Here is a 24964-nt window from a genome sequence, read left to right on the forward strand (position 1 = left end):
AGGGAGGGACATAAGCTGATTGAGGTGTCACTTCAACGGGACTGGTGGCTATTGGCCAGGTGCTGGGATTGGGGGCGGCGAGAGGTGATTGGGCCTCGGGTGGCGCCGGCGGGAACCGAAGACCCGGAAGAGAAGCAGGAAGTTCGCCATCTTACGGGTGGGGGCCCTTCAAGTTCCTTTCTCTGGAGCATACGTAGACCTAGGGAGTGGAGTTGCTGGCTCATAGGTTAACTCTGTGTTTAACACTGACGAGTGTCAGCAGCCCCTGTTTGTGAGAAAAGGTTTAGGTTTTTGCCCCGAGGGTTGAGTGCTGGGACCTCAGTTTACATCTTTTATTCTTGAGTGTCTTTGCCTCCTTTATTTGCCTCTTTTATTCTTCTCTGTAGACTCCAGCACCCTGCTGGTTTTAGTAGGAACTGAAGCTTTCAAAGCCCAAGTTATTTGTAAAACATTTTGAACTCTTTGGAAGATGGACATTAAAGTCGTAACGTTGTTCTGTTTATCTTTGGGTTAGCCACTCACAATGGAGGTTTGTAACAAAAGAGCTTATTGAGTAGGCTTAATTAAGGAGGCTTAATTGTTCCTGAGGGTTAAACGCCCACAACATACTGTCCAAACAGATTCTTAAGTACTCAGCCCTGTCTGAACGTTTTAAAATCACTTTGAAGCTTCTTGGTGATACTAACATTATTAGAAAACCTGCATATGTAAATATATGTTGTGAGCTTGTCAAGAAATGTACGGAGAGGTCCTAGTGCGTGCCTGACACAGTAACTGCTTAATAAATTGTTAGCTGCCATTATGAAAAGTCAGTATAATAAACATGATTTTTTTATGTATCAATTTCAGTAATTTAAAACGTCTTCAGTTTCTTGGGAATACATTTCAGTTCTGTTTCAGAATACACGGAAAAGATTTTCACAGTACAGGAATACATTTCCTCGTGCGTTGACACAGATTCTAATTTGATCATTACCCCCACGTCGTGAAAACCATACATAACCCTGCATTCATTTTCCGGTGGTTATTTTTAGAATAAAGATCTTCTGTACCTACCCAAGCAAATTTAATCTGCTGAATTCAACAGAAACAACCCTTCAGTGGTTTAGCCGCCCTCTCGCTTCCCACAAGTCGTTCAGTGTGGATACGCAGAAGAGTGTGCCAGGAGCTGCCCGGCTCAGCGCGTGTAAGGCCTTTTGACACACCGCGGGGATTTGACACACATTTTACCCCACAGGCGGCACGTGAAGAAGGAAATGAGGGCCCTGAGTGCGCGTGCAGTTACAGCCCAGGGTCCATCCCGGGCTAAACGAGATACACGAGTCAGCCGCTTCCTCCAGCAAGCCGGCCCTCGGACTGTGCAGCCCAGCTGCGGGGATCGGAGCCTGCAGTTCAGGCGCCCCTTCCAGGCCCGGGCCGCGCGCCCAGCAGCCAGAAGCCGCCAGGGAGGCACCCGCGGAGAGGGGCGGGGCCCGCGCTCCGGGTGGGGGAGAGCCGCGGGGCGCAATTCTGGAGCGAGGAAGCCTCGGAAGGAAGCGGAGGAGGCGGCGTCCGGGGAAAGGAGGGAAAGGAAAGGAGGGGAGGAGGAAGGAAGGCGGAGGAAAAAGAAGGGGGCGAGCGGGGAGGGGCCGCGCGGGGCGGGGCGGGCGCCGGGGGCGGGGCGGCCTCGGGCCTCGGGGAGGGTCTGCGGCGCGGGGGCCGGGCCGGGCCGGGCGGGGCGGGGTCGCGGGCCCGGAGCTCGGAGGGGGCCGCGGGGTTGGGGCGCCGCGCCGCCTGCTCACTTCTGCAGCCGCGCCTCCGCGCGGCCAGGCTCCGCTCGGAGGGACATGCGCCTGCCGCGCGCCGCGAGCTCCTAGCTTCCCCGGGACTGCCGGCCGCGGCCCCGAAGCCCGGCTCGGGCGCAGCGCGCGGACCGCTGCAGGCATGGGGCTGCAGCCCCTGGAGTTCAGCGACTGCTACCTGGACAGCCCGTGGTTCCGGGAGAGGGTCCGCGCCCACGAAGCGGAGCTCGAGAGGACCAACAAGTTCATCAAGGAGCTCATCAAGGACGGGAAGAGCCTCATCGCGGCGACCAAGAGTAAGCGGGGACCTGGGGCGGGCGGGCTGCGGCGCGGCGAGGCCGGGAGGAGCCTCTCCGGAGGGACACGGACAGCCCGTGCTCGGCGTCAGCTGCCGGAGGGACAGGGGCCGCCTTCAGACCGCGAGGCCCGGGGGTCATTCCTCCCCGGCTCCCCAGGCGGCCGGCGGCGAGCCCCCTTCGCAACCCTGCTCCCCCGCGGCGGCCGGAACCGGGCGCCGAGCGCGGAGCCCCAGCCCGCCACCCTCCGCGGCTCCGCTGGACCCGCCCCAGGTCAGGTTTTATTGCAGCCTAAAGCTGCTCACGAAGCAGAAACATCAGATCTACCAGTTTTGTCTCGTGATCCCTCAAAAGAACTTTCCTGGGATTATTTGAAGACCTGCTGGGAGTTGAGTTGTTCACAAGTCCCTCAAACTGCACCCCTTTCCCTGTTATTTCCTGATCCTTTGCCCGACAGTCGCGTCCCGGGTCCTTCATTGCTAAACCAGAAACTCCACCTGGCGTTGCGCTGCTAGACTTAGGCACATTCCTTTCCTCCTCCTGCGCTGGGGAGGGTTCAAAGATTGGGGCTTTGGAAGCTTGAGCAGGCAGCTTGCCCTCTGGCCCGAGCGAGCGAGGTCTGCCTGAAAATAGGGAATTCCACCCCTGTCGAGCGTGATGCCTTATTCCCCTGTTCGTTATCTTTTGAACAACTCGGAAGTGGTCAGAGGAGAAGTAGGAGATATCTGTACATCTATGTGAGACCAGTCTTTCCTAGGAGGGAGGAGGGCAGAAATTTGTGCCGAAACACGGAGTTGGTGATGCAGCTGGAAATAAGCATTGGCCCGGGTGAGGAGCTGGGCAGCCTAACCACATCTGTAACTCACAGCCCGTTCCCAGGATGCCTGGGAGTGCCCCCTTTTCATTTCTTAAAAAGACCTGTCCATACAGCAGACCGGGAAGAGGGCTGGGGGCCGGCGCAGAATCCATCCTGGCAAGTCTGCGTTATGTTCTATCTTCCCTAGTTTCGCAGTTAAGTAATTCCCAGCCTTGGGGGGGTTTGTCCCTTCTACACTTGTTGGTAGACATCCCTCCCTGCATCCCCTTCTGCATTAAGGAAGATGAAAACATACCGAATGAACTGTCTCAAGTATCCAGCACAGTGCCTGGAACGGTAACTATTCATTTAGTGAATGAGTTGAAGTAACTTTTAATGGGAAGGATTTAGTTCGCTGTCCCTGTAATTTTAGGAGCAAGTCACTCAGCTTCTTTGGATGATAGCCAAGGTTCCTTTGGTTCTGTGACCTCTTTGGTGTTGCAGAATGAGTATTGAGAATCACTTTGGGACATGTGACTGATGGGCGTATTTGGTTGATGGCTCTCCCGGGTCCTTGGCATTAGGTCTGTGTGTGGGGTGGAAAGTAGGGAGGGGCTTTAAATAATGTAGGAGCAGGCATAGGTGGGAGGTGGGGAGGAAAAGGGCTGTGTGTGTGTGTGTACATGGGGAGAGACCCTTCCTTCTGGTAGCACGGTGTTGACCAGTCACTGGGTCGGGGTGGAGTGTACCTTCTCTTCTCTTACTGGCGGTAGCAGCTCCCTGTGGAGCTTGGGAGATGAGGAAGGAGGCTTTGGTGTGGAGAGAGGCAGATGGCAAAGCCAGTTTGGCCACTGGTAGAAAGCTATTTATGTGACTGCCTATGAGCTCTTCTGCCAACAGGACACATGGCTGGTGTTCCAGCAGCAGCTCATGCATCTGGGGGCCCAGCTGTCAGCTTTCTCCCCAAGAATGTAGACTTTTTGAATTTGCTAATTGGTCTCTTACTCTTGTCCTTTACCATAAGAAACATAATTTGTAATGCTTAAAAAAGCAACCACAAGTCCCCCCCACCCCCCGCCTTTGTGTTTAATTAACTTAAATTATTTTCCACAAGAGACAAAACAGTTTTAGCTCACATGCTTTTGTCCAGTTAGGAAACCCCAGCCTTTGCCCAGCTTGCTCTGTAAAGTTTACTTCTAGTTCTTATTAAAGACTAAGAGTAATGGACTTAAGTCAGGACACCTGAGTTTAATTCACCTTTACTGTTTAAGTCTGGTTACATGACAGCTGAACAGGTCACTTAATTCTTTTGTATTCAGTTTCTGTTGTCCCACTTCTTAGAGGCATTAGTAAAGTTCTGCAGCGTTTGGAAATTGCTTGATTAGGTCACTTGAAATTGTAGTCTAGGTCAATCATTCGCCTAACCGATTGAGCCTTTCTGTTAACATCTGAGAGTCAGGAAGTCAAGGGAAGGACACGAGATGGAGGGAGAAGCTCCAGAAAGAACAGCAATCAACTCGCTCAGACCGATTATATTTTCAGATGTTTTACACTTTGTTTTGCAAAAATGGGATTTTGTGCGTTTTAAGAGTTGTTAAGTTTAAGTGATTTCTGTTTTTGATTGCCTTGTAAGGTGCCTCCTGCATGCACTGAGTACTTGTTGTATTTATGTACTTTTGATGTCCTGATGCCCCGAATATGACATCAGTATTTAAAGAAGTCAGAGGCCACTCTGTAGGGCCTTAGGCTTTTTGCTGAGGTCAGTACTGTAGCAGTCAGAAAATATTTAGCATCTATGATTTGTTAAATATGGGGCTTGAGGTACAAAGAGGTAATAAGGTAGAGGCCTTTGTCCTTGAACTTATTGTCCTGTAGTTGTATTCAGTTCAATCTAGGGACGTGTTTGAATGCTTGTATGCATGGTGCTAAGTTCTTGAAGAAACAAAGGATGCACAGATATATATTAAAAGGTTAAAGATTCAGTGACAAGCATTCTAACTTTGCCAGAAACAAGAGTTTTTTGTAGGTTAGAGTGGAGGTTCGCTGGAAGTTTGGGAGCTCATTGGTGTTCTAAGTAATGAAAAGAACCTTGTAGAACCTTGTCAGATTGGAAACAGCTGAGAAGAAACCAGACTACCACAGTGTTTGAGGACAGTTAAGAGACCAGTTTGGCTGGAATGGAGATTCATTTTGGGGAGTAGAATGGGATGAAGAGAAAGGCCACTTTCAGATTATGGAGGCTGTAAAAGCAGTGGGAATGTGGACTTTACCCTGTGGAGAATCACCGAGGGTTCTTCAGGAGAAGCCTAACATAATGGGAAAGAGAGGGTTTAGAGATAGTATTTGACATCTGGGTGTAGGGTGAATTTGGAGATAGCAGTGGGGGTAGGGAGGAACTCCACAGAGGAGTCTGGGATCATTGACTTACATGGTAGATTTGGGAGATAATTCACTCAATTCAATGGAGTCTTTGTTTAAATGGCTTCTTTAGTCTTTTTTCTTTTCTCACTCCTTTCCTTTCCTAGAATAACCAGTGTCCTCTTTCAATACAGTTTAAACTTTTGTAACCCTTTCCTGTGATGTCTACATAGTTTTGGATGCTCATGATTCATAGAAATGTATACATGTTTGGCAGAAACAGCCATAAGCCATATATGCTTTATTTGGTTAAGTTTTACATTAGGCATTCTTGAGAGAATCTATTCTGTTTTAGTGGAAAATATGTATATTTTAAGCAATAGTACTTACAGTTACTAAGCACATTGCTATATAAAATACTCTTTGGTAAACTTTGATTGTCTAGCTCTGTGTATATGTGTGTTTGTGTTAAACTGAAGGGGCCCTCATAAGTGAGCTTACTTTTATCACAGACATTGGGAAGGATGTTAATGGCAGCTGGGACTAGAATTCTAGTGTTTCAAATCTTGGTTTGAGGCCTTGCCATTTTAATCATTTTTGCTTTGTTTTTCTCAGGACAACATAGAAATTTTCTTCTGTTGTCTTTGTGTTTATTGTTTCAGAGGAATCATTCATGTGGTAATTCCTTTTGGAGCAAATTCCCCAAGTTGCTATTACATTGAAATATATGATGTTTGAGGGACGTAAGATTTCACACAGCAAACTTGAGCCACAGTTTCCTTACTTGTAAAATGGGACTGTTGCAGAAATCGTTGAGGAATGAATAAAATGGGGTAAAGGTGTTTTGAAAACACAAATGTAAAGGGGCTGTGTAGATTCTCTTGTTTGCCCAGCCAACATGCTTTTTCTCTCTGTGACATTCCAAATTTTGTTTAGGTGCCTACGCTCTTTCCCAACTGGCTCTGGAAGAGGTGATGGGGTAATTCTGATTAGTCCAGCTTAGTGGTTTTCAGACTGAGCTGACCATCAGAATCACCTGGGGGCTATAAAAACATGCAATCAGAGTTGAGAAGCACTGAACTCTAACTTTCAGAAGAGGGAGAAGATGAGGAAGGCATTTTTGTGTTTTAACATTTAAAATGGCTGATGAGACAGGATAGTATAGAAGGCTAAGGGCATAGGTTGAGGTACTTGTCTATCAGGATGCACATCCTAGGTCAACCACTAACAGTGGAACTGTGGTTAGTTCACTCAGCCTTCCTGCATCTTATGTTGTCATCTATAAAATGGAGATTAAATACAGTCTACTGGTTAGGGCTTGCTAGTCGGATTAAATGGGTTAATACATGTAAAATGTTAGAATAGGCACTCAAAAGTTAACAATTATTATGTACATTCTAAATTGGAGGTATATGTTTTAATATCAAGGTCCTTTTCTTGTCTGAAAAGTGGCTGTTCTGGCCCAGAAGCCAGTATGTAACCTTTTAGTGTTTATTGCCCATGACAGTGTATTTGTCCACATCATCATTACCCATGACCAAGAAGATGGACAAATTTGCCAAATTCTGGAAAGGCTTGCAAAGTATGAATGTAGTTCAGGATGCTGAAAAATCTTGGAAGTATGTTGATGAATCAAAGCTAAGTGGTACCTTAATATTTTCAGAATTTGTTTCTGGTTCACAAAGATCTGAAAATGAAGTGTCAGGTGTCACTAGGGCTGTTTTAAGTCTAGCAAGCCTTTGTGGCAGAGGCTCAAGCCGTCAGCAGCAGGCCTTTCATCCAGGGGACTGGTAAGGAAGAGTTGGAAATGCCTGGGGGAGCTCAGCTCAAGGTACTGAGATGACAGCATCAGTGACTGGAGCCTTCAGATACTTAAGAATGACAGTGACACTTTTGAAGGATATTCACTTTAGTGTTTGACATGCAAGAAACTGTGTGTGATGAAAAATTCACAATAGGAAAGAGAAGGTAGCCAGTGACATCCCGAAGGTGGATGGTCTTCTTAAGCTGTTAGGTAATCCTGTTCTCTACCCAAGAATCCTCAAAGTCGCCTGGACAGATTCCCAAAGAAGGTTTTTTTTTTCCCTGTGACTCCAGTGGCTGTTTATCACCTTATGCCTTTGGTTTTCTTTTCGGGTCATAAGGGAGGCAAGAATTACTGAGGATATAAAAACATTGTGTAGTCTACTAGGTTACCATAAATTATGCTTTTAAGTGATTGTTGACTGTACATGGTGGTGAATAGGTAAAATGTTTACATTTGATTACAGCATGTTGTCTTTTGTTACTTTTAAAAAGTTTAATGTTAGAAACATAACTATGAAAACATTGTTTTATGGGATTCAGTGTCTTGACATTGCTTTTGACTTTCTTCATCTTGTTTAAAGAAAACTTGCCCAGTCAAGTTGACTTTATTTCAGGATTTGTAGGAGAGTGTTTAGAAATTTGTTTATAATTCTGTTTAAGGGGTCTTGGATGTTTTACTAGGTTACTTTTAGTGGATTACATTTCAGAGACTTAGGCAGATAGAAACTACATTTGAAAACTTATGTTATTTAAATGTATATGACTTAAATAGTTTTAAATACCTAACTTTTATAAGCTTTTTTCTGTTTTGTGCTAGACTGAGCACAGACATTAATGTAAAGACTCATTTAAAAAAATTTTTACTCATTACATTATTTTACATTAAATAATGTAAAGACTTTACTCATAATGTAAAGACTCAAAGTGAAGTATGTCATTATCCTACTGTACAGATGAGGAAACTAAATTTAGAAAGGTTGTCACTTGTTCAAATCAGACAATATGTCAGTGGTGGGGCTGGAATGTGAGCTCACATTTGTCTAACTCCAGAACCCTCATAGCCAACTACAGTCATGAGCTGTCTCCTTAAAGGGGTGTAACTGTGGTCTTCTGTTAGGGGAAGTTAGGATAACTCTTAGTTATTTGGAGTGTGTGTATATTTTGTGGTCTAGTGAGGAGACTGTTCTTACTAGCTCATCACAAGGACCATGATTTAGAACTTAAGGCAAGGCGCCCTGAGATGATGATTGTAAGCAATACTGATTGCTGATTTGTACAGTAAGTATAGACATTCAGAGAGAGGGTTGATTTCGGATCAGTTAGTTGATGCCGACCTGTACTCAGAAAGCTAGTTTCTTTCCCCTCGGTCTCTTAATCTCTCCCTCTCCTCCTCTCAGTTTCTTCTTTCTTCCCTGTTCCCCTTACACCCTTTGGTAGAGTAAATTTTAATTTTGTTCTCATACTTTAGTATTAGGTGTTTTTCCTTAATAAAAATTATGATATATTTTAGAAATATACAAGCTATAAAGAATCTCATAATAAACACCACTATATTTGCTTCTCTTTTAGAACTAAAAGCTTTCTGTCTGCCTTTCCCCAGAAGCAACCCATCCTTCTCCTCAAAAGGTGGAAACCATCTCAAATCTGGTGTTTATTATTCCCAGGCATTTTAATACATGTGTACACATCCCTAAGTAATGAGAGTATATTTTTCATGTTTTTAGACTTTACATAATGATTTCATACTCCAGGGATTCTGCAACTTTTTCCCCACTGAAATCATGTTGTGAGATTTATACATGTGGATCCATGTAATTATTTGGAGTGTGTGTATATTTTGTGTGTATATTATATTCTATTTCATTTGGTTCAACCCCTTTTTCCTACAAATGGCATTTAAAACGACTTTGTTAGTCAATGTTGTGCAGATGTTACATAACCAACGTTAAGATGTTTTGTGATATGCCTTATATACTTGCATTTTTTTTTTGGTTTCATTAATTTACAATTACATGAAGAACATTATGTTTACTAGGCTCCCCCCTTTACCAAGTCCCCCCCACATACCCCTTCACAGTCACTGTCCATCAGCGTAGTAAGATGGTATAAAATCACTACTTGTCTGTGTTGTAGAGCCCGCCCTGTACCCCTCCTCCCACATTATACATGCTAATTGTAATGCCCCCTTTCTTTTTTTCCGCCCTTATCCCTCCCTTCCCTCCCATCCTCCCCAGTCCCTTTGCCTTTGGTAACTGTTAGTCCATTCTTGGGTTCTGTGATTCTGTGGCTGTTTTGTTCCTTCAGTTTTCCTTTGTTCGTATACTCCACAATGAGTGAAATCATTTGGTACTTTACCTGCATTTTTTAATTGAAGAAAAACATAGAGAATTTATTCAGTATGAAAGCCTTATTGTAATTAACTTTATAAACTTTAAGACACTAGCTTTGATAAAAATCTGTAAATAACGAATCCATGAATTTTGAAGACATTTAATAGAATTTTTCTTTGATATGTTTTTAGCTCAGGAAGGATAATCAGAGGCAAGCCAGTTTTAAGTTTTAGGACTGTAAGAAATAACCAGTCAGTGTCACAAAGAGTTTTTAAATGCCTTTTTGCTTCATTGAAATGAGATTTCCAATATTAGTGTACATAAAAAAAAAGTTTGCATCCATAAACACATGATGCATTAAGAACTCTTAACTGTCAGGCTGGTTAGGTCAGATGCCCATGATTTTTAGGCAGGGATTGGTTGGTATTTTGTGATAGGCCTCACAGCAAACAGGAAACAACCTGCTTTGTTTAATACCCAATGTAGGGATGCTTTTGTAATGAGAAAGCCTTGACATCCTTCTTTTTACACACACTTCCCCCCACCCCCACCTCACACACCCCCCGCCCCACCCCCTGCAGACATTTTACCTTCTGAGGGCAGGCATCTCTTTAAACCCCAAGACTGACTAGAAGTGCGAACGCTGCCTCCCTGGCCCAGCTCCAATTTCCTCCCTGTATTTCCTGAGGCAGATGTTAATCTTGTGTCAATAATATTTCAACAGGGAGGGTGATTTCTCCTTCCTGGCTGACTTGTTCGCCCACAGGCATGGTTTACCCTCGGGTGCCAGGGCCTGGTGTTCTGTCGCCATCTGGCAGCAAGTCATGGTGAGGTGTGTGACTGGAGGAAATCAATGTGGCCGATGTAATGTCACCTCAGGTCTGACTACACGAGGTTTAATGCTCCATGGAAAAGTGAATGGTTTTTTCTCTGTGAAGTTGGCTCCATCACTTACTGGCAGTGTGACTGTGGGCAAGTTACTTAAACTCTCAGTGCCTTTATTTCTTTATTAGTAAAATGGAGATAGTAAGAACTCTGCCTCTTGGGGTGTTGTTTAATTCTCGTGTTATATATCATAGAACTCTGCCTGCTTCATAGTAGGTGCTATTATTATTAATTACCATCATCATCATCCTTATTAGAATAGTGCTATCCTGACTTCCTTTGGTTGAACTTGAGCCCAGTTGTAGCTTTACCAACAGTGATAGTAGAAACAGTCTGTGAACACATGTTCCTTTCTCTCTTCCAGGCTAGTGATATTTTGAAGCACAGGGCTGAACTAGGCCTCTCATTTGTTAAATAGAAGAAACCGTCTGTAGTAGTGTGTTGAAATCTGGGATGTTACTGAAGATCTTTGCTTGAAAGTTTCAAGCCAAAAAAAGGACAAAGGAGTGGAGTGTCATCGACATGTCATTACTTTAATTGGAGAATCTGGCCCGTAGTACTTCTGTCACTCGGACAGTTTTGTTTTTCATTTGTGAAATACAGGCCAAAGGCTGCACAGGACCAATATTAAAGATCATGGTCTTTGAAGTCAGATTACTTCGTGACCTTGGGCAACTTGCTTAATGTCTCAGTGCCTTGATTTCCTTTTCTGTAAAATGTGGATAGGAATTTTATCTCCCTAAATATTGCTAGGATTAAATTAGTTAAATTATTTGTAAAGCACTTAGAAAACTGCAAGATCTATAGTGAACCCTGTACGTGTTTGCTAAGTGTAGGAAAAAAAAAGTCTGTTCACAGTCATCCCAATAATAACCTCATTTATGACAGTGAGGAAAAGTATCATCCAAGTGATTGAACTTCACCTCTTGTGGGCTAGTCGCTAGAGGTTTAATAGTGAAAAGAGACCACGTATATCTGAGTAGACGTTAGGAGTTCTAGTTGGGGAGACAGAAGATTAATTAAGCATTGTCATTTCACATTGTTGAGTAGGAGTGGGATGCTGTGGCCATAGTTAACAGGACTAACTAGTTTAGGAAGTCATAGAAGACCTCAAGAAAGTAGTAACTTCTCAGCTGAGACCAAAAGGAAGGGTAGGAGCCTTCCATGCTAGGGTAGGGAAGAGGGAATCTTCGCACTGGGTGAGAGGCCCAGCAAGAGAATCTTCTGCTCTGGAGGAGTGGCTCAGATGGGCTGTGGAGGGGGTGGGACTGGGAAGGGGGCTGAGGACTTCAGACTTCATTCCAGGGGCACAGGGGCAAGTGTGCAGGGGAATGGCATCGTCTGAATTGCATTTTCTTTCTTTTTTTTATTTTAATTGAGTTGCATTTATAATCTGAATGGTGTTTTAGAAAGGTTTTTCAGGCTGTCATTGTGAGAATGAAGTTGAGGAAAGCGTGACTGGAGGTTTGGAGGTCACACACATAGACCAGACACCTTTGTGGTGCAAGAGGCAGATTCTTGGGGAGTCAGGATTTAGGGGCTGTGGGCTTTGGTGGGTGATTGGGTGTGGGGGCTGAGGAAGGAGGAATCCAAGACGACTCCTCAGTTCCTGGCCTGGGTGGTTGAGTGCTGTCTGCTGAGGTAGTCCAGCCAGAGGGACAGGTTTTGTGGGAGAGAGGATACATTTTTCTTTTGGCTTTGTTGAGGCTGAGGTTCTTTTGAGCTATCCAGTGAACATAGTAGTTTGCTTCTTTTATGAGTAGGTATTTCAGGAACAGGGAGTAGAGCTAAAGGTAAAGATTCTGGAGACACAGAATATGGATAGGAAATGACTGGATAGCATACCTTTCCAGAGAGAATGCAAGGGAGAAGGCAGGGTGGCTCAGGGCAAATCCTGAGGAATGTGACTTTTAAGGGATGGATGGAAGAGGAGCTTGAGAAAGAGATTTGAAAGCAGTAGCCATTGTGAGAGAGAGAGAAAAAGAGACACACAGAGACACACACAGACATGAAACATACATGGAGAAAGAGACACACAGAGACACAGAGATGTACACCAAGACAGAGACACAGGTAGAGACACATGCATGTGCGTGCACACACACACACACACACACACACACACACACAGACACTGAGCCAGAGACAGGCAGAGAGAGATGCACAAGTCAAGGAGAAAGAATGTTCCAGAAGGAGGGAGGAGTAGACAAGGTCATGCTACAGGATGGTCAGCTACCAGGAGTCCAGGTGACATTGCATTAGCAAGACAATGTCACTGGTAATATCTGGGAGATGGATTTGCAGCCAGCAGGGATGGCAGCCAGACTGCAGAGGGTAGAGGGGAAGGAGAGAGGAAAATGAAGGAGCCCCTGGTACAGATGGCTCTCCTAAATTACTGGCTTAATGGGTGAGATTTGAATGTGCTGATGAAAGTATCCAACAGAAAGGAGGAGATTGAAGAAACTCGAGGAATATTCCCAGAATACAAAGGGCTTCTCCATATGGAAGATGGGGTTCAGATTCCAGGTGAAGGAGGGACAAGCCCTTCATCTACTCCTCTACTGGAAGAGGTGGAAGGGATGGGTGCACACGCCGGTAAATTTGTAGCCTTGTGTCAGGACCTTGAGGGAATTATTAACTGGTGGATTTATTTTCTCTCTGAGGTAGACGGCAAGATAGTTTTTAGTAATTCTGTCTTAATTACCCCTCCACCACATTCTTTTTCTGGTTAATAAGTGAAACCTGACTTGTAAGAGTTTGTGTCATAGTCTGTTAGAACTAGGGGTGGGTGGGGATGCAGCATAGATATTAAACTGAAAGGTAATGGCAGGTGGGTGGGGAGAAAAAGTAAGACTGAAATGACTGGATAAACAATCCTCAAGACAGCAAGAAATGCCTGTATTTCACACTTTTGTCTGCTGGCTCTTAAAGTGGAATAGTTCATTCAAACAGTCCTAAATCTTGGTCTTTAAAAGAACTATTACATGAAAATACCTTTTCTTCACTGAGAGACTGCAGAGTTTTCTGTTTGATCTCAGTGGAATCATGCTAGTTTTCTTGGGGAATCTCTAGAGAAGAAGATGCCTCTGGCTAGACCTGGGAAGACATTCCAGGACTTCAGATTTCTGCCTTTTTGTCTTGAGGGAAGAGGTGGACTAGAACCTTCAAGAGTTAAAAAGTAGTAATTATCAGTGATCTAAAAATAACTTTCCTACTTTTTGCATTCTAAGTAGGTTAAGATAGGATTCCTAGAAATAAGAAATGCTTCAGGGGTTTGCGGGCGGCCTGTCTCTTCCTTTGGCTCTGGATGCTCTGACCAGAGGCACGCAGTGTGCCTTCTGGATGTGAAGGTTGGAGACTTGGAGGTTCTTCAAAAGGAAGGAGTCTCAGACCTCAGTGCTTGTGTCTCTAGAACTAGAGTTTGTTGGCCTGTTGTGGAAAACATAGGATGTGCTCTTTTTCCCCTTGACAGTTCACATTTTTTTGGGCATAAAATACATGATATATCCTCATTCATTTTCTTCAGTTGCCAGTGAGAGAAACCCAACTAAATCTAGTGGAAGCAAAAAAGAGAATTTTTGACTTGCATGAGTGAAGTCTGAGGAGTGAGCTTGCTTTAAATACACCCGAATCCCAGGGTTCAAACAGTGGCATCAGTTCTCTGTTTTTGCATCTTTAGCATTTATCTCCGTTGACTTGACCCTCAGATTGGTGCTCTATGGTGGGGAAGGCTCACATCTGACCTCGTACTCTTGCAAGTCCAGAGAACAGTGAACAGTGACTTGTTTTTCCTTAAAGCAGTTTTTCTCAAATGGATGATTTTTGACTCCCAGGAGACATTTTTGGTTGTCGTAGTAGGGAGGTGCTTCTGGCTTCCAGTGGGTAGAGGCTAGTGGTGCTGGGCTGCTCGGCCTCCTGCATTACACAGGGCAGCTCCTCTACAGCAAAGTGGTCCAGCTCAAAGCTAATCATGCTGAGGTTGAGAAACCCCACTTAGAGATATGGAGACTTGTATGGTCTATATCAGGGTACTTTTGAGAGTAAAATTATGCCAGGACAACAGCTATAAACTGAGATTGTCCTGGGCAAACCTGGACATTTGGCTGCCCTCCCTAATGGCACCCTCGGCCCAATCCCTGGGCATGACTGGTGGTATACTCGGGCAGTCCGAAGCCTGGGCCTCCCACCCGGGTGCGGAAGCAGGCAGTGAGTGACTGTCTGCCTGACCAGAATGCACGCTCACAACACAGGCATGTGTAGAACAGAGAAAAGAGAGCTGATGACCTGTGTGCAGGAGAACTTGCAGTTGTGAAAATGACTTTATCTCTTTTGATCTGGTTCTAGGGACTTTATGTGGCAGATGAGGACTGTGTGAGGACAGCATGTCAAAATAAGGATGACTTCTCTTTTTTTCCCATTGTTTGGTTCATTAATTTTAACCCAAACAGAGAAGGGTGGGAGAGGGGTGAGGATGGAAATGAAGACTATGGTCTGTGCAACTTGCCTGGATACAAGGTTAAGGTTGTTGATACGATGATGTGGTTCATATCTGTGCCTTACAACATTTAGCCTCTGAAGTAGGGAGTGTCTGTGACCCTTTTTTGATCATTGTGGCAAAAGTTTAGATGAAAATAGCTAGCATTTATAACATTTTAACTTGTTGTAGTCCAAGAAACTATTTTAAAAATTAAATAGTGATTTGCTGGCTTAATTTAAATTCCTGACACTGATAATGCTCTTGTTTAATTTTGGAGAAATAAAGTATTGTTAGGAAAAACTGATCTTTGTGAGTGTAATTCATCTGGTTGAGTGGATTGAGTAATTTTACATTCCTTTTCCTTTTAAACAAAGAAAAACCTTTCTTGAACAGAAATTAGAGCAGATTTTTTTTCTCTTTAGTTTTATGTATTCCTGGCTTAATTTTAAATTTGAAATCAATTGAGAAATCCTGTAAGCATCTAGAAAAGTCCAAATAAGCTTTATTTTTTTCTGAAATTGTACAATAGTCTGTGGAAATATTTTCCTCGTCTATTTTACTTATATGCTGGGTAGTATCTAAAGCAAGGATTTGAAAGTAGGTAAATCCAACCATTTGGACTATTTTGTTTTCATTGATAGTCTAGGTAAATTCAGATGCTTAAATTAAGTATTTATGATGCGACTTCTGAAATCTTAGAATTGACTGCTATATCCTAATTGATATTGTCTAAAAGGCTGTCTGACTATGCGAACTATAATCTATTGAACCCTCATACATCCAGAAACTGGATGTATCACTTAACCGCTGTTAACAGTTATTTGTTTGCTCTAAGCTGGTTCATTGTCTTTTGGCATGTCTACCAGAATGCAGGAGTGATTTATCTTGACAGTCATAGAACAAAAAGGTTTGTGGCAAGTGTTTTTGTCCAGTGGAAGCAACTTTGTAAAGACCTTCATGTTCTGTGACTTCGAAGTTTTTATTACAGACTATCTTTAAAGCTGAACATGCAGTTTTGAGTGAATGCCCTCCCTCAGCATATTGTCTGCAGTGAAAAGAAAATGGAAAGGGGTGGAGAGGGACTTGGTTCCATCGTGGAAGCTAGAGCGTTGGTGAGCATTTGACCTGGGAGGGTATTGGAGGACCATCTTAGAATGAAGCGTGTCAGAGCGTGGCATGCTTAGTGAATGAGTACCAAAACAAAGTTAGAATGGAATGGAATTAATACATACTCAGTTCTGTGGGCTTACATTGTGTGTGTGTGTGTGTGTGTGTGTGTGTGTAACTAATCATAGTTTAGATGTAATTAAACTATGTTTATTATTCAAGAGGGATCATTGATGGTTCCTTAAAAATGAATAGTCATCTTCCAGCCATTTTCCTTGTGTGTGTATGTGAATATCCATTTTTATATGGTGGATTTGTTTAAGTAAAGGTGAATATGAACTATTTTCAGTTGAAAACAGCAGTGAGTAGATCACTGTTGTCTTAAGTTAGGGATGTTAGATTTTATTTTAATTTGCTTCATAATCTACGTAGAAGCTTGGGTATTGGTAAACATTATCTGAGATGTATTAAACAAATTTATAAGTTTGCCAGAAGTAATGGTAATGTGCTTGTAGTAGTAGCAGGTAGTTACTCTTACAGTAAATACCACTTTGCAGCTTTAGAACCTGGGTCTAGACAGGTTGGCTTACTTGCCCAGGGGCGCTCACCTGGAAGGCTGCAGTGGCAGCTGCCAGGTACCCACCTCCCTCCAAAGCCCTTAGTTAGTCTTCTAAAAGAGCATATGTTACTGCCGTTGCTGCAGTATTTCACAGAACCTTATTTATGGTAATATCTTGTGCAAAGCCACAGGGGTGGGGTTAATAACTGCAAAACACGCTTTAGGAAATTTAAAAATTTTCCATGAAAGTGATAAAAACTTCCTTTAAGCTATTAAAAATCACAGGATGGAAGTCATTTTCAGATGATCTAGAAGACTGGCTATACTATTCTACTTGTATTACAAAAAATGGAAAGGATTGCTGCTGTTTGCTTTTTAACTAAAGCAGAATTTAAAGAGCAATGGTGCTAATGATTCATAGGGTGCATGGGTACTGACAGCCTGATATTATTGCCAGTTTCAGTGTCCGTGTCTTATCACTGATAGGAAAAGGCCTGCTGGATTTTGCCCCTTAAAGGAAAATAGGTACTTTCCTTTGTTTTGTGGAGTGGATGCTTTACTGTTAATGCCAGTTTGGACCCTTGCTTAAATTTGCTGGTTATATCATTCCCCCAAACCGTATTGTTTCTTATTCTCTTCACAAGTAATAGCTATTCCTTTTCTTTCTAGATGTATTTTCATTGTTTTTGGTGATGGTATTCTAATTGTATTTACCCTGAAATTTTCTCCTGAGATAAAAAATCTCCTGAAATTTGATATTCAGAAGGTTAAGAATTTTGTCCAAAGTCACATATATGGCAAGCTCACAGATAATATTAATGAAGACATTGTATTTAATTTAAAAATATTTCAAAGCTTATCTAATAAATCCTGAATTTAGTAAAGCTCAGTTTCCACATAGAAAGCTGGAATTAAAGTCCTGGTCTCCTGACTCCTGCTGTGGAGCTGGAAGGGGTACCCAACACTTTTTACTCTGTAGATAAGAAAACATGCCCCGAGCAGCCACTTAGATACCTGCTTTGTCCTATCTGTCTGTTTCTTGAGGCTCGTTTGTAGTGTCAAATTTACATTGAAGTTGTTCTTCTTACCTATTTACTTGTAATATTAATGAAGAAGTAAATGATGAAATCATATTTAAAGAGTAATTTTTTCCCTCTTGAAACTATTTTCATATGCTCATGTCCTATCCATGTATATTGAAAATTTAGGTCTGGATGAGTGAGAATCTTGAGACTCAGCGGTTTAATAATTTATATAGGTGAGAATCCTTCCTCTTGATGCATACTTACTTTGAAGTTTAAGTAGAGTAATTAATGAGTTGAACAAAGATGATGTGACATTGCTTTGTGGGTGAGGCTATCACTCATCTACTACTGGTCCTAATAAAGAACAAACGTTCCTAAAAACTTTGCATCTTACCTTGTTTATGTTCCAGATTCTAGTAGACTCTCAGCCCCTTGAGGGCAGTCTCTGTTTTTCATCCCCATTAGTGCCTGGAAGGGTGCCTGGCTCTTAGGTTTTGGTTAATTGTTGCTGAGTAAATGCCCATCTGGCTCCTGCAATGTTGGAAGTCCTTGAAGTCTGGGGGGTTAGGTGACACCAGTCAAGGAGCAGATAAGGACGTGAAACTCCAGAGCCTTTGATTCCGGAGCCACTGGGGTTAAGGCAGAGAGCGCATGTTGCAACTTAGTACCATGTGTGGTTGCTGTCTCAGCTTCTCTGCACATTCCTGCCCGGTACTCACATCTGATGAAAACGATCTACATCATATGGTAGCTCAGGAGGTGAAAGCAGCGAGAGTCTAGTCAGAAAGTCATCTGACCTCAGTGGAGTGGACCGATCTTCACAGCATGAAGACAGGCCTCTTAGGAGGAGCTGGGTCACAGGTGGGAGAACAGTTCAATTCTTCTGTGGTTCCCAAACCACCTCCAGATGGGCAGTCAGCTCAGAGTGGTTGTTGTCAGGTAATAATTTCTTGCCGTTGACTTTGTATTGTCATTCCTTAATAATTGTTTATGTTTAATGTGCTGAAAGTTCTATACAGGTTTTTCTTTAGTCTCTTTCCATGTAGAGACAAATAGCATGGATGAATTTTCACTGTTATACATGAGTAGAGGTGGGGAATTAGTGTTTATTTCACACAAAGAAAAACATCAGGAAAAAGACAAAAGTAGTGATTTTGCTACACTGTTAAACTGTACACTGTTTTGTTAGATGTACAGTTGAACAAGGACCCTGAAGGAATATTGAAATGCTTTCAAATGATAGCTTTAAAAAGTTCCCAAGCAGTAATGATAAAATACAAGCAAACATATTACTTAAGGAAAATCAAAGCTGTGAAATTAGAAGTACTTGTTATTTTAAGAAGAACAAAATGTCATATTTTTCCTCATTAACATTTTTTTCTTACATAACCACTTCTTTTGAAGCTCAGCCTGGATGCTCTGTGTTCATGGCACTGCTTGCCATTTCTCCTGGAAAATTGGAAGGCATTCCATTCCATTTGACAGGAAGGCACTGTAGCTATAGGAATATCAGTACCGTATGATCAAAAAGAAAGAGGGCTCTTTTTGAAAACATTAACTTTGTTGACCTTTTCTTTGGCAAGCTCAGTAGTGTTTCTCCAGTGAATACCCAGTCATCAGCAGGTCTTCATTGTTAATGTGAACAGTAGTTATTAGTCTTAGTTGAGCAAGAGAGATGCAAAAATATAATATGTTGTCTTATTAGAATTTATAGTCTAGTTATGGAAACATAGCACATATATAACAAAAGCTTCTGTGTAATTAAGGGCTGTATTTTCTTACCAGGTTGTAAGAAGAGGGGCCTTCATGGATATCTGGTGTTATTAAAAAGGTTCCATGGAGTAGATAGACCTGCCTAGGGATGGGTTGATGGGAGGGATGGCTGTTTCTGGGGAAGGGGGAGAGCTTGAATACTTAGGGATATTTAGGATGTAGGGGGAAATATTAGGGCCTATAGGAAGGATGAGTGTGAGGTAAGACATGCCCTGAAACAAAACCAAAGACGAGTGGTTTTAGAGCAGGATTAGAGGTACGCTGTTTAGGGAACAATAATCAGGTACTCCTCTGTGGGAAAAGGAAGAGCCTGGGGCCAGGGAATCCTTTGGTGGTCTGTCCCACTCACCTTGAGGATGGGGCCAAGTCTCGGTTGGCGGCAGTGCAGTTGGACAGAGAGAAAGAGAGAGAGAGGGCCAAAGGTCAGTGGGGGATGCCACAGGGAAGGTAGCAGGACCCAGTTCCCAGGACCTTCTTAGGTGCAAAAGGGAAAAACGAGAGACCAGAGCCAGAAAGTCACCGAGAGCATAGGCCGGTCTAGTTTTGAGCCCAAGGCTTTGTGACCCGGCCAGTCTTCCCAGTCTTTGCTGCTCTGTGTTCATCATCTTGATTTCCCTTTACCAACTTCCATCAGTGTGGTACAGGCAGGTCCTGTTTGTTCAGTTTCTGTGTCCCCCATATTTTGACTTACTGCTTCTCTTGAGCGTTCCCCTCAGCCTCACGGTCCACTACTATGCATCCGAGTGTTTTCATATTTGTAAGCAGCTTCCTAAGAGCAGTTGGTTGGCCCATTGTCCTTGTTTGAGGAGAAGTTATCTGGCCCAGCTCTTGGGTGGTCACTGGCCAGCCTGTCAATTGGCTGCTCTTGGATCTGGTGTCCGTCCCTGTCCAGCCACCTGAACCCTGTGACACGAGCAGTGTGCCCGAGATCGCGACCTTACTAGGGCTGAGGGGCAGACAGTACAAGTAGGCAACTAGTCCATGTCCCGTAGCGTCCTTTGTGTTTCATAATCATTTGTTTATCCAAAGGAACTATTTTCCATCTCGGTCTATAAGGAATGTGGCGCAGTTACATATGAATAAACCTTTGGCTGATACTTTCTGTTTTGTAATTTTTTTAGAATAGCTTTGTTGGGATATAATTCGCACAACATATGATTCACCCATCTCAAGTGTATGATTCAGTGACTTTTTTAGTATGTTCACAAATATGTGTAACCCTCCACAGTCATTCCACAGTCCATTTTAGAACATTTTTTATCACTCCAGAAGAAAAGCCCATACCCTGGAGCTAATACCTGATGCTGATAATATGTAATATGCTTGCACGCTTGAGTGCTTTTCTCAGTCAGGCCTTGGTGACCACAGTGTTTCAGTTTGCATCCCTTCCCCATTCTTTCTCCCCTCTGCCTGCCTGTTGCACAGCATAGCACCGAATATGTTGTGTATTTTAATGTATCTGCTTTAATGTCTGTTTTCTCAGAATGTGAGCTTTATGAAGGCACAGGGTTTTTTGTCTTACTTAAAATGTAGGTCCTCAGATATTTGCCGAATGAATGAATTATTAATAAATGAATTTGTTAAGCTTCCAGCTACCTGTGTTGTGCTAAGAACTCCATATGTCATCTCACTATTTCCATTTTACTCGTATAGAAACTGGGGCACAGAGGTAGAAGGACTCATCCTGAGTAGGTAACTGGCAGAGTGAATTTGAGAATCTAAGTGTAGCTCATTGCTGCACACTAAAGATATAATAGAAACTACATATATATAATTAAAAATCTTCTAGTAAACTCATTAAAAAAGTAAAAAGAAACAGGCGAAAGTAACTTTAATGATATATTTTACTTAATCCAGTATATCCCAAGTATTGCCACTTTAGCATAAAAATTGTAATCAATATAAAAATTATCTTTTGCATTTTTTTTTCAAACCAAATCTTTGGAATCCCTTGATGCATTTTACGCTTACAGTACATACCCACGGAGACCAGCCGCACTGCCAGTGCTCAGTAGCCTCATGTGATTTATGGCTGTTCCGTTGGATAGAACTGATCTCAAACCTCATGGTCTTGCATCTGTACCTTGCTGCTTCCCACAAGTCAAGCTGCCACCCCTTCTGGCTTGGGAAGATAATAGGCTCCACACCTGACATTTGTAGAGGCTGACCTTTCCAAAGGGCCTAGTGTACTTGGTTAGCTCCTTGGATTTTCACAAGAACTCAAAGAGCTAAATTTGTCAGGTCCCAATACTACCTGGTAAGTGCAGAAATTTTACAGATGATGATATAGAGATTAAGAGAGCTTAAAACCTTGTCTGTATTCACAAGGTCTCTCCTTGGCAGGGCCAGGCAAAGAATCCAGCTCACATGGGGCTAGTCCTTTGACATAAAGCATATGTCTCTGTCCCCAAGTCCATACATGGTCTTGTGAAGGACTCACTCCATTATTAGATACCCAGAGATGCTTTGTTGCTGATTTTACCTTTCTCTCATTTTGACCCAGCCCATTTTCCCTTCTGTTTTGAATGCTGTCCCTTCTTCCCTACCCTAATTCATTTGCATGATTTCTTTTTTCAGACTGTGTTCCTTTTGAGACTATTTCCCCAGATTCTCCCTTAGAAGTTCCCTGTTCAGTACTTTTTATGATAAATAACTTAGAAAAGCCAAACAGTGTAAGAAAAAGATGTATTAATGTGCTGACTTGATTATATGAGGGCCAGTTAATTAGCTGGTGGTCCAGAACTGAGGGGGGAAAAGATTTTCTCATTTGTGGCTGGTTTCCACATGTCCCAGTGGAAGGGGTTCTGGGTTGGTCTCTTCTGGGTGTGATAGGATAGCCCTGTGGCCGTGTGGGGCTGGGCGGGGCCCCTGGTGGCTTGAGAAATGGGAGTTCTCGGTGGCTGTGAGCTGGCCAGGCTTGCGGAAACTACGTGGGGTTGGAACCAAACGCTGGGTGTGAAGTAAAGAACCCTCAACTGAGAACTGGAAAAGAGCTGCTTATGGGTAATTATTTTGGAGAGGCAGTTTATTTACTAAGTTCGGGTTTTCCTTTTTATAGAATCCTGGAGTTGTTTGTTTAAGCTGTTTAAGTCTTTTCTAGGGCTTTGTCCTTTTAATAGTGTGGATAAAGTGAAGGTTCCTATGGCCAGGATTCTCCCATGGCCCTGGTCAGCTAGCTCACTACACACGTGTGGGCAATACGTTACTATTGACTCACATAAAGAGCTCCACCCCGTGCTCTGGGTGACATGGTGGCATGGCTGCAGGAGAGCAGACGCTGGAGTGGTGACAGGGCCATGGACAGAGACTGAGACGGCTGCGGGGGCAGAGAGGCCCTGAGGTAGAGGCTTGCTGCATGCAGACTCGCTCTGAGCAGACAGGACTCTAGTGATTGACCTGCCACCATGGGAATAAAGTTGAGTATAAACCCTTTCACCCCAAGAACGTTCCATTGTCATTCCTCGGCCTCATTGAATCCATAGTGAACTTGTCTGGGGCTGAAACTCATCGGCAAGACAAATAGTAATTCTTCACTGACTGCAAGTGTGTTCTCTGTGTGTTTTGTGTTTGTATGTGGCTTCTTTAGTACTTTCTGGGTGATGGCAACAGCATTCATTTCAAACCACGTGAGTCCTTCAGCATTACCTAGTGGTTCCTCTCTGATTGAAAACTTGATATTTGGATTTATTCCCCCTCTTCTCCATAGGAGAAGCAGCAGTCTTTCACAAATGGAAGGAATGTTTTTGCTGGGTAGTTAGCCATCAGGCTTTTAAATTTATCCACTATAAAATGTAATTGCATGCAATTCTGGAACCAAATAAGCACAGACAGTATGAACTGGGAAGTCTGTCTATTCAGAATCTGTAGGCCTTTTACCTTACGTAGTACTGGACTCAAGATTTTGTGGTGATTGGTGTTAAGCAACTTTTAAGGTGATTTTAAGAAGTCTTTATTAGGACAAAAGAAGGGAAAAAGCAAAATGAGTGGAATTAGCTAAATGAGTAGCCCCTTGATTCAGCTGTTCAGAACAGCAGCGGCTTTTTTTGTGTTTATTCTCTTGACTCAGTTTTTTATGCTAATACCTAGATCAGTAACTTCCAGATTCTCTACCATTAGAAATGTATTCCTTTTGAAATATAAAGATGATACCAGTTAATATGTTATTATCTTCTAACGTCACACTCTTCAGCATTGGTTTCTTTTTCTTTCATTTTCAGTCAGCTTTATTGAGGTATAATTGAGAAACTTATAAGATATTTAAAGTGTACAATGTGATGATTTGATCTGTGTACTCATGAAGATATCTTCCCCAGCGTTCATGTATTTCATAGGGACCAGCTGATGCAGGTACAGAATGGATACCTGGGAGAGGGAAAATGAGTGTTGATGGGGTTGGTGAGATAGTCAGAAAGAGAAATGATTTTGTTAATTTTTTTCTTGACTAAGTAGGCTGGGGTGGGGAGTAGGGTGGATTATTAATAATCAGAGAACAGATATCTACTACTCATGTACTCTCTCTCCTACCTGCTGTTATGAAGGGATAATGACAGATTTTAACAATTGAGACAAGATACTTTAATAGAACATAAACAAAGGAAAGTAAAATCAGAAGGAGTTAACCAACTACTGTAGTATACAAACAGAAGACCCATAATAAAGATGCATAGGATTTATTTATTGCAAGATGGTTATTAGAAAACAGTGGTTCTCCATTTGCACTATGTATTAGAACCAACTGGGAAACTTGAAAAAAAAAGTCTGATGCCTTAAAAAATGATATTCCTTCTGCTTTGGGACGTAGGTTGAGTGTTGGCATTTTGAGAGCTCCTCAAGTGAGTCTCATGTGCAGCCAACTGGAGAAGAACAGGACTGGACCATCCATGAATTAAACTTTACACAGGGAGCAGCTCTTAAACTTGAGCGAGAATCACAATCACGTAAGGCTCATTAAAAGTGCGGTTTCCTGGTCTCCACTCGAATTCTCTCTGGGGTCTGATGCTGTATCTTAGGCTACCCTTTTGAGAGACACTATATAGTAGGTGTAGAATATTGGGTAATAAGATCACTGGGCACTGAATGCGGTTGGACAGGTTCATGGAAAGTGGGATATGAACAAGTGTCTGGGAATGTGTAGTATTCAGAAGAAAAGTGAATGGGAAAATATTTGGGGCATTGAGGTAGTTGGTTTAGGGGAGTAATGCGAGCTGAGGTTGGAAAGGTAGAGGACCTTCAATGCCACTTTAAAGAGCCAGGTTTTGCATTGTTAGGCTTGGAGAGACTTGTGTCTGGAGAGCCTGGCTTGAGCTAGCCTTGCTGCAAGCTAGGTCAGTAACCAACATCCAGAGGATAGGCATCTTTGACACTGTACGAAGTGACTATTATATGTGGGAGGTGAACTGGGAAGTACTGTCTCATTTCACACTGGCTCCCAACAATAAGGTAGTGATACTTGAAGTCCTGTAAATTTGGGATACATGAATTCAGCAAACATTTATCAGGTGCTTTCTTTCTTTTTTTTTTTTTTTGCAAAAGCAAGAGCGTTTATTGTGTAGCCAGCATGCTGGGGTCTTGCACGCACAGGTGGAGGCCTATCAGGTGCCTTTTATAGGACAGATACAGTGAGGAGCTATAGGTTATGTTTAATATGCTAGAATGCTTTGTTGGTAACACCATTATATGGTTCCTACACACTCACCAGACACCAGCTCATTGGGCTAGGGAGAAAAATAGCAATTGTGACTTCTGTTTGTGCACACATTCTAATATCATGG

The 24964-nt window shown here is 42.8% G+C and overlaps 1 protein-coding gene across 3 annotated transcripts in view; it reads left to right on the top strand.

The window, feature by feature from the left end:
* The first annotated feature begins 1700 nt into the window (after positions 1 to 1700).
* The window catches only part of ARHGAP10 (Rho GTPase activating protein 10), a 277456-nt gene continuing 254192 nt past the window's right edge, over positions 1701 to 24964 (top strand). For 2 of the 3 annotated variants that reach the window (XM_036910129.2, XM_057493417.1), the window contains exon 1: positions 1701 to 2077. In XM_036910129.2, coding sequence (XP_036766024.1) covers positions 1924 to 2077 — 154 coding nt within the window. In that variant the 5' untranslated portion in view covers positions 1701 to 1923. The remainder of the gene's footprint in view (positions 2078 to 24964) is intronic. The other variant, XM_036910128.2, reaches the window with a different exon arrangement.

The sequence above is a fragment of the Manis pentadactyla genome, chromosome 1 (assembly GCF_030020395.1).
Source record: "Manis pentadactyla isolate mManPen7 chromosome 1, mManPen7.hap1, whole genome shotgun sequence".
Classification (NCBI taxonomy): Eukaryota; Metazoa; Chordata; class Mammalia; order Pholidota; family Manidae; genus Manis; species Manis pentadactyla.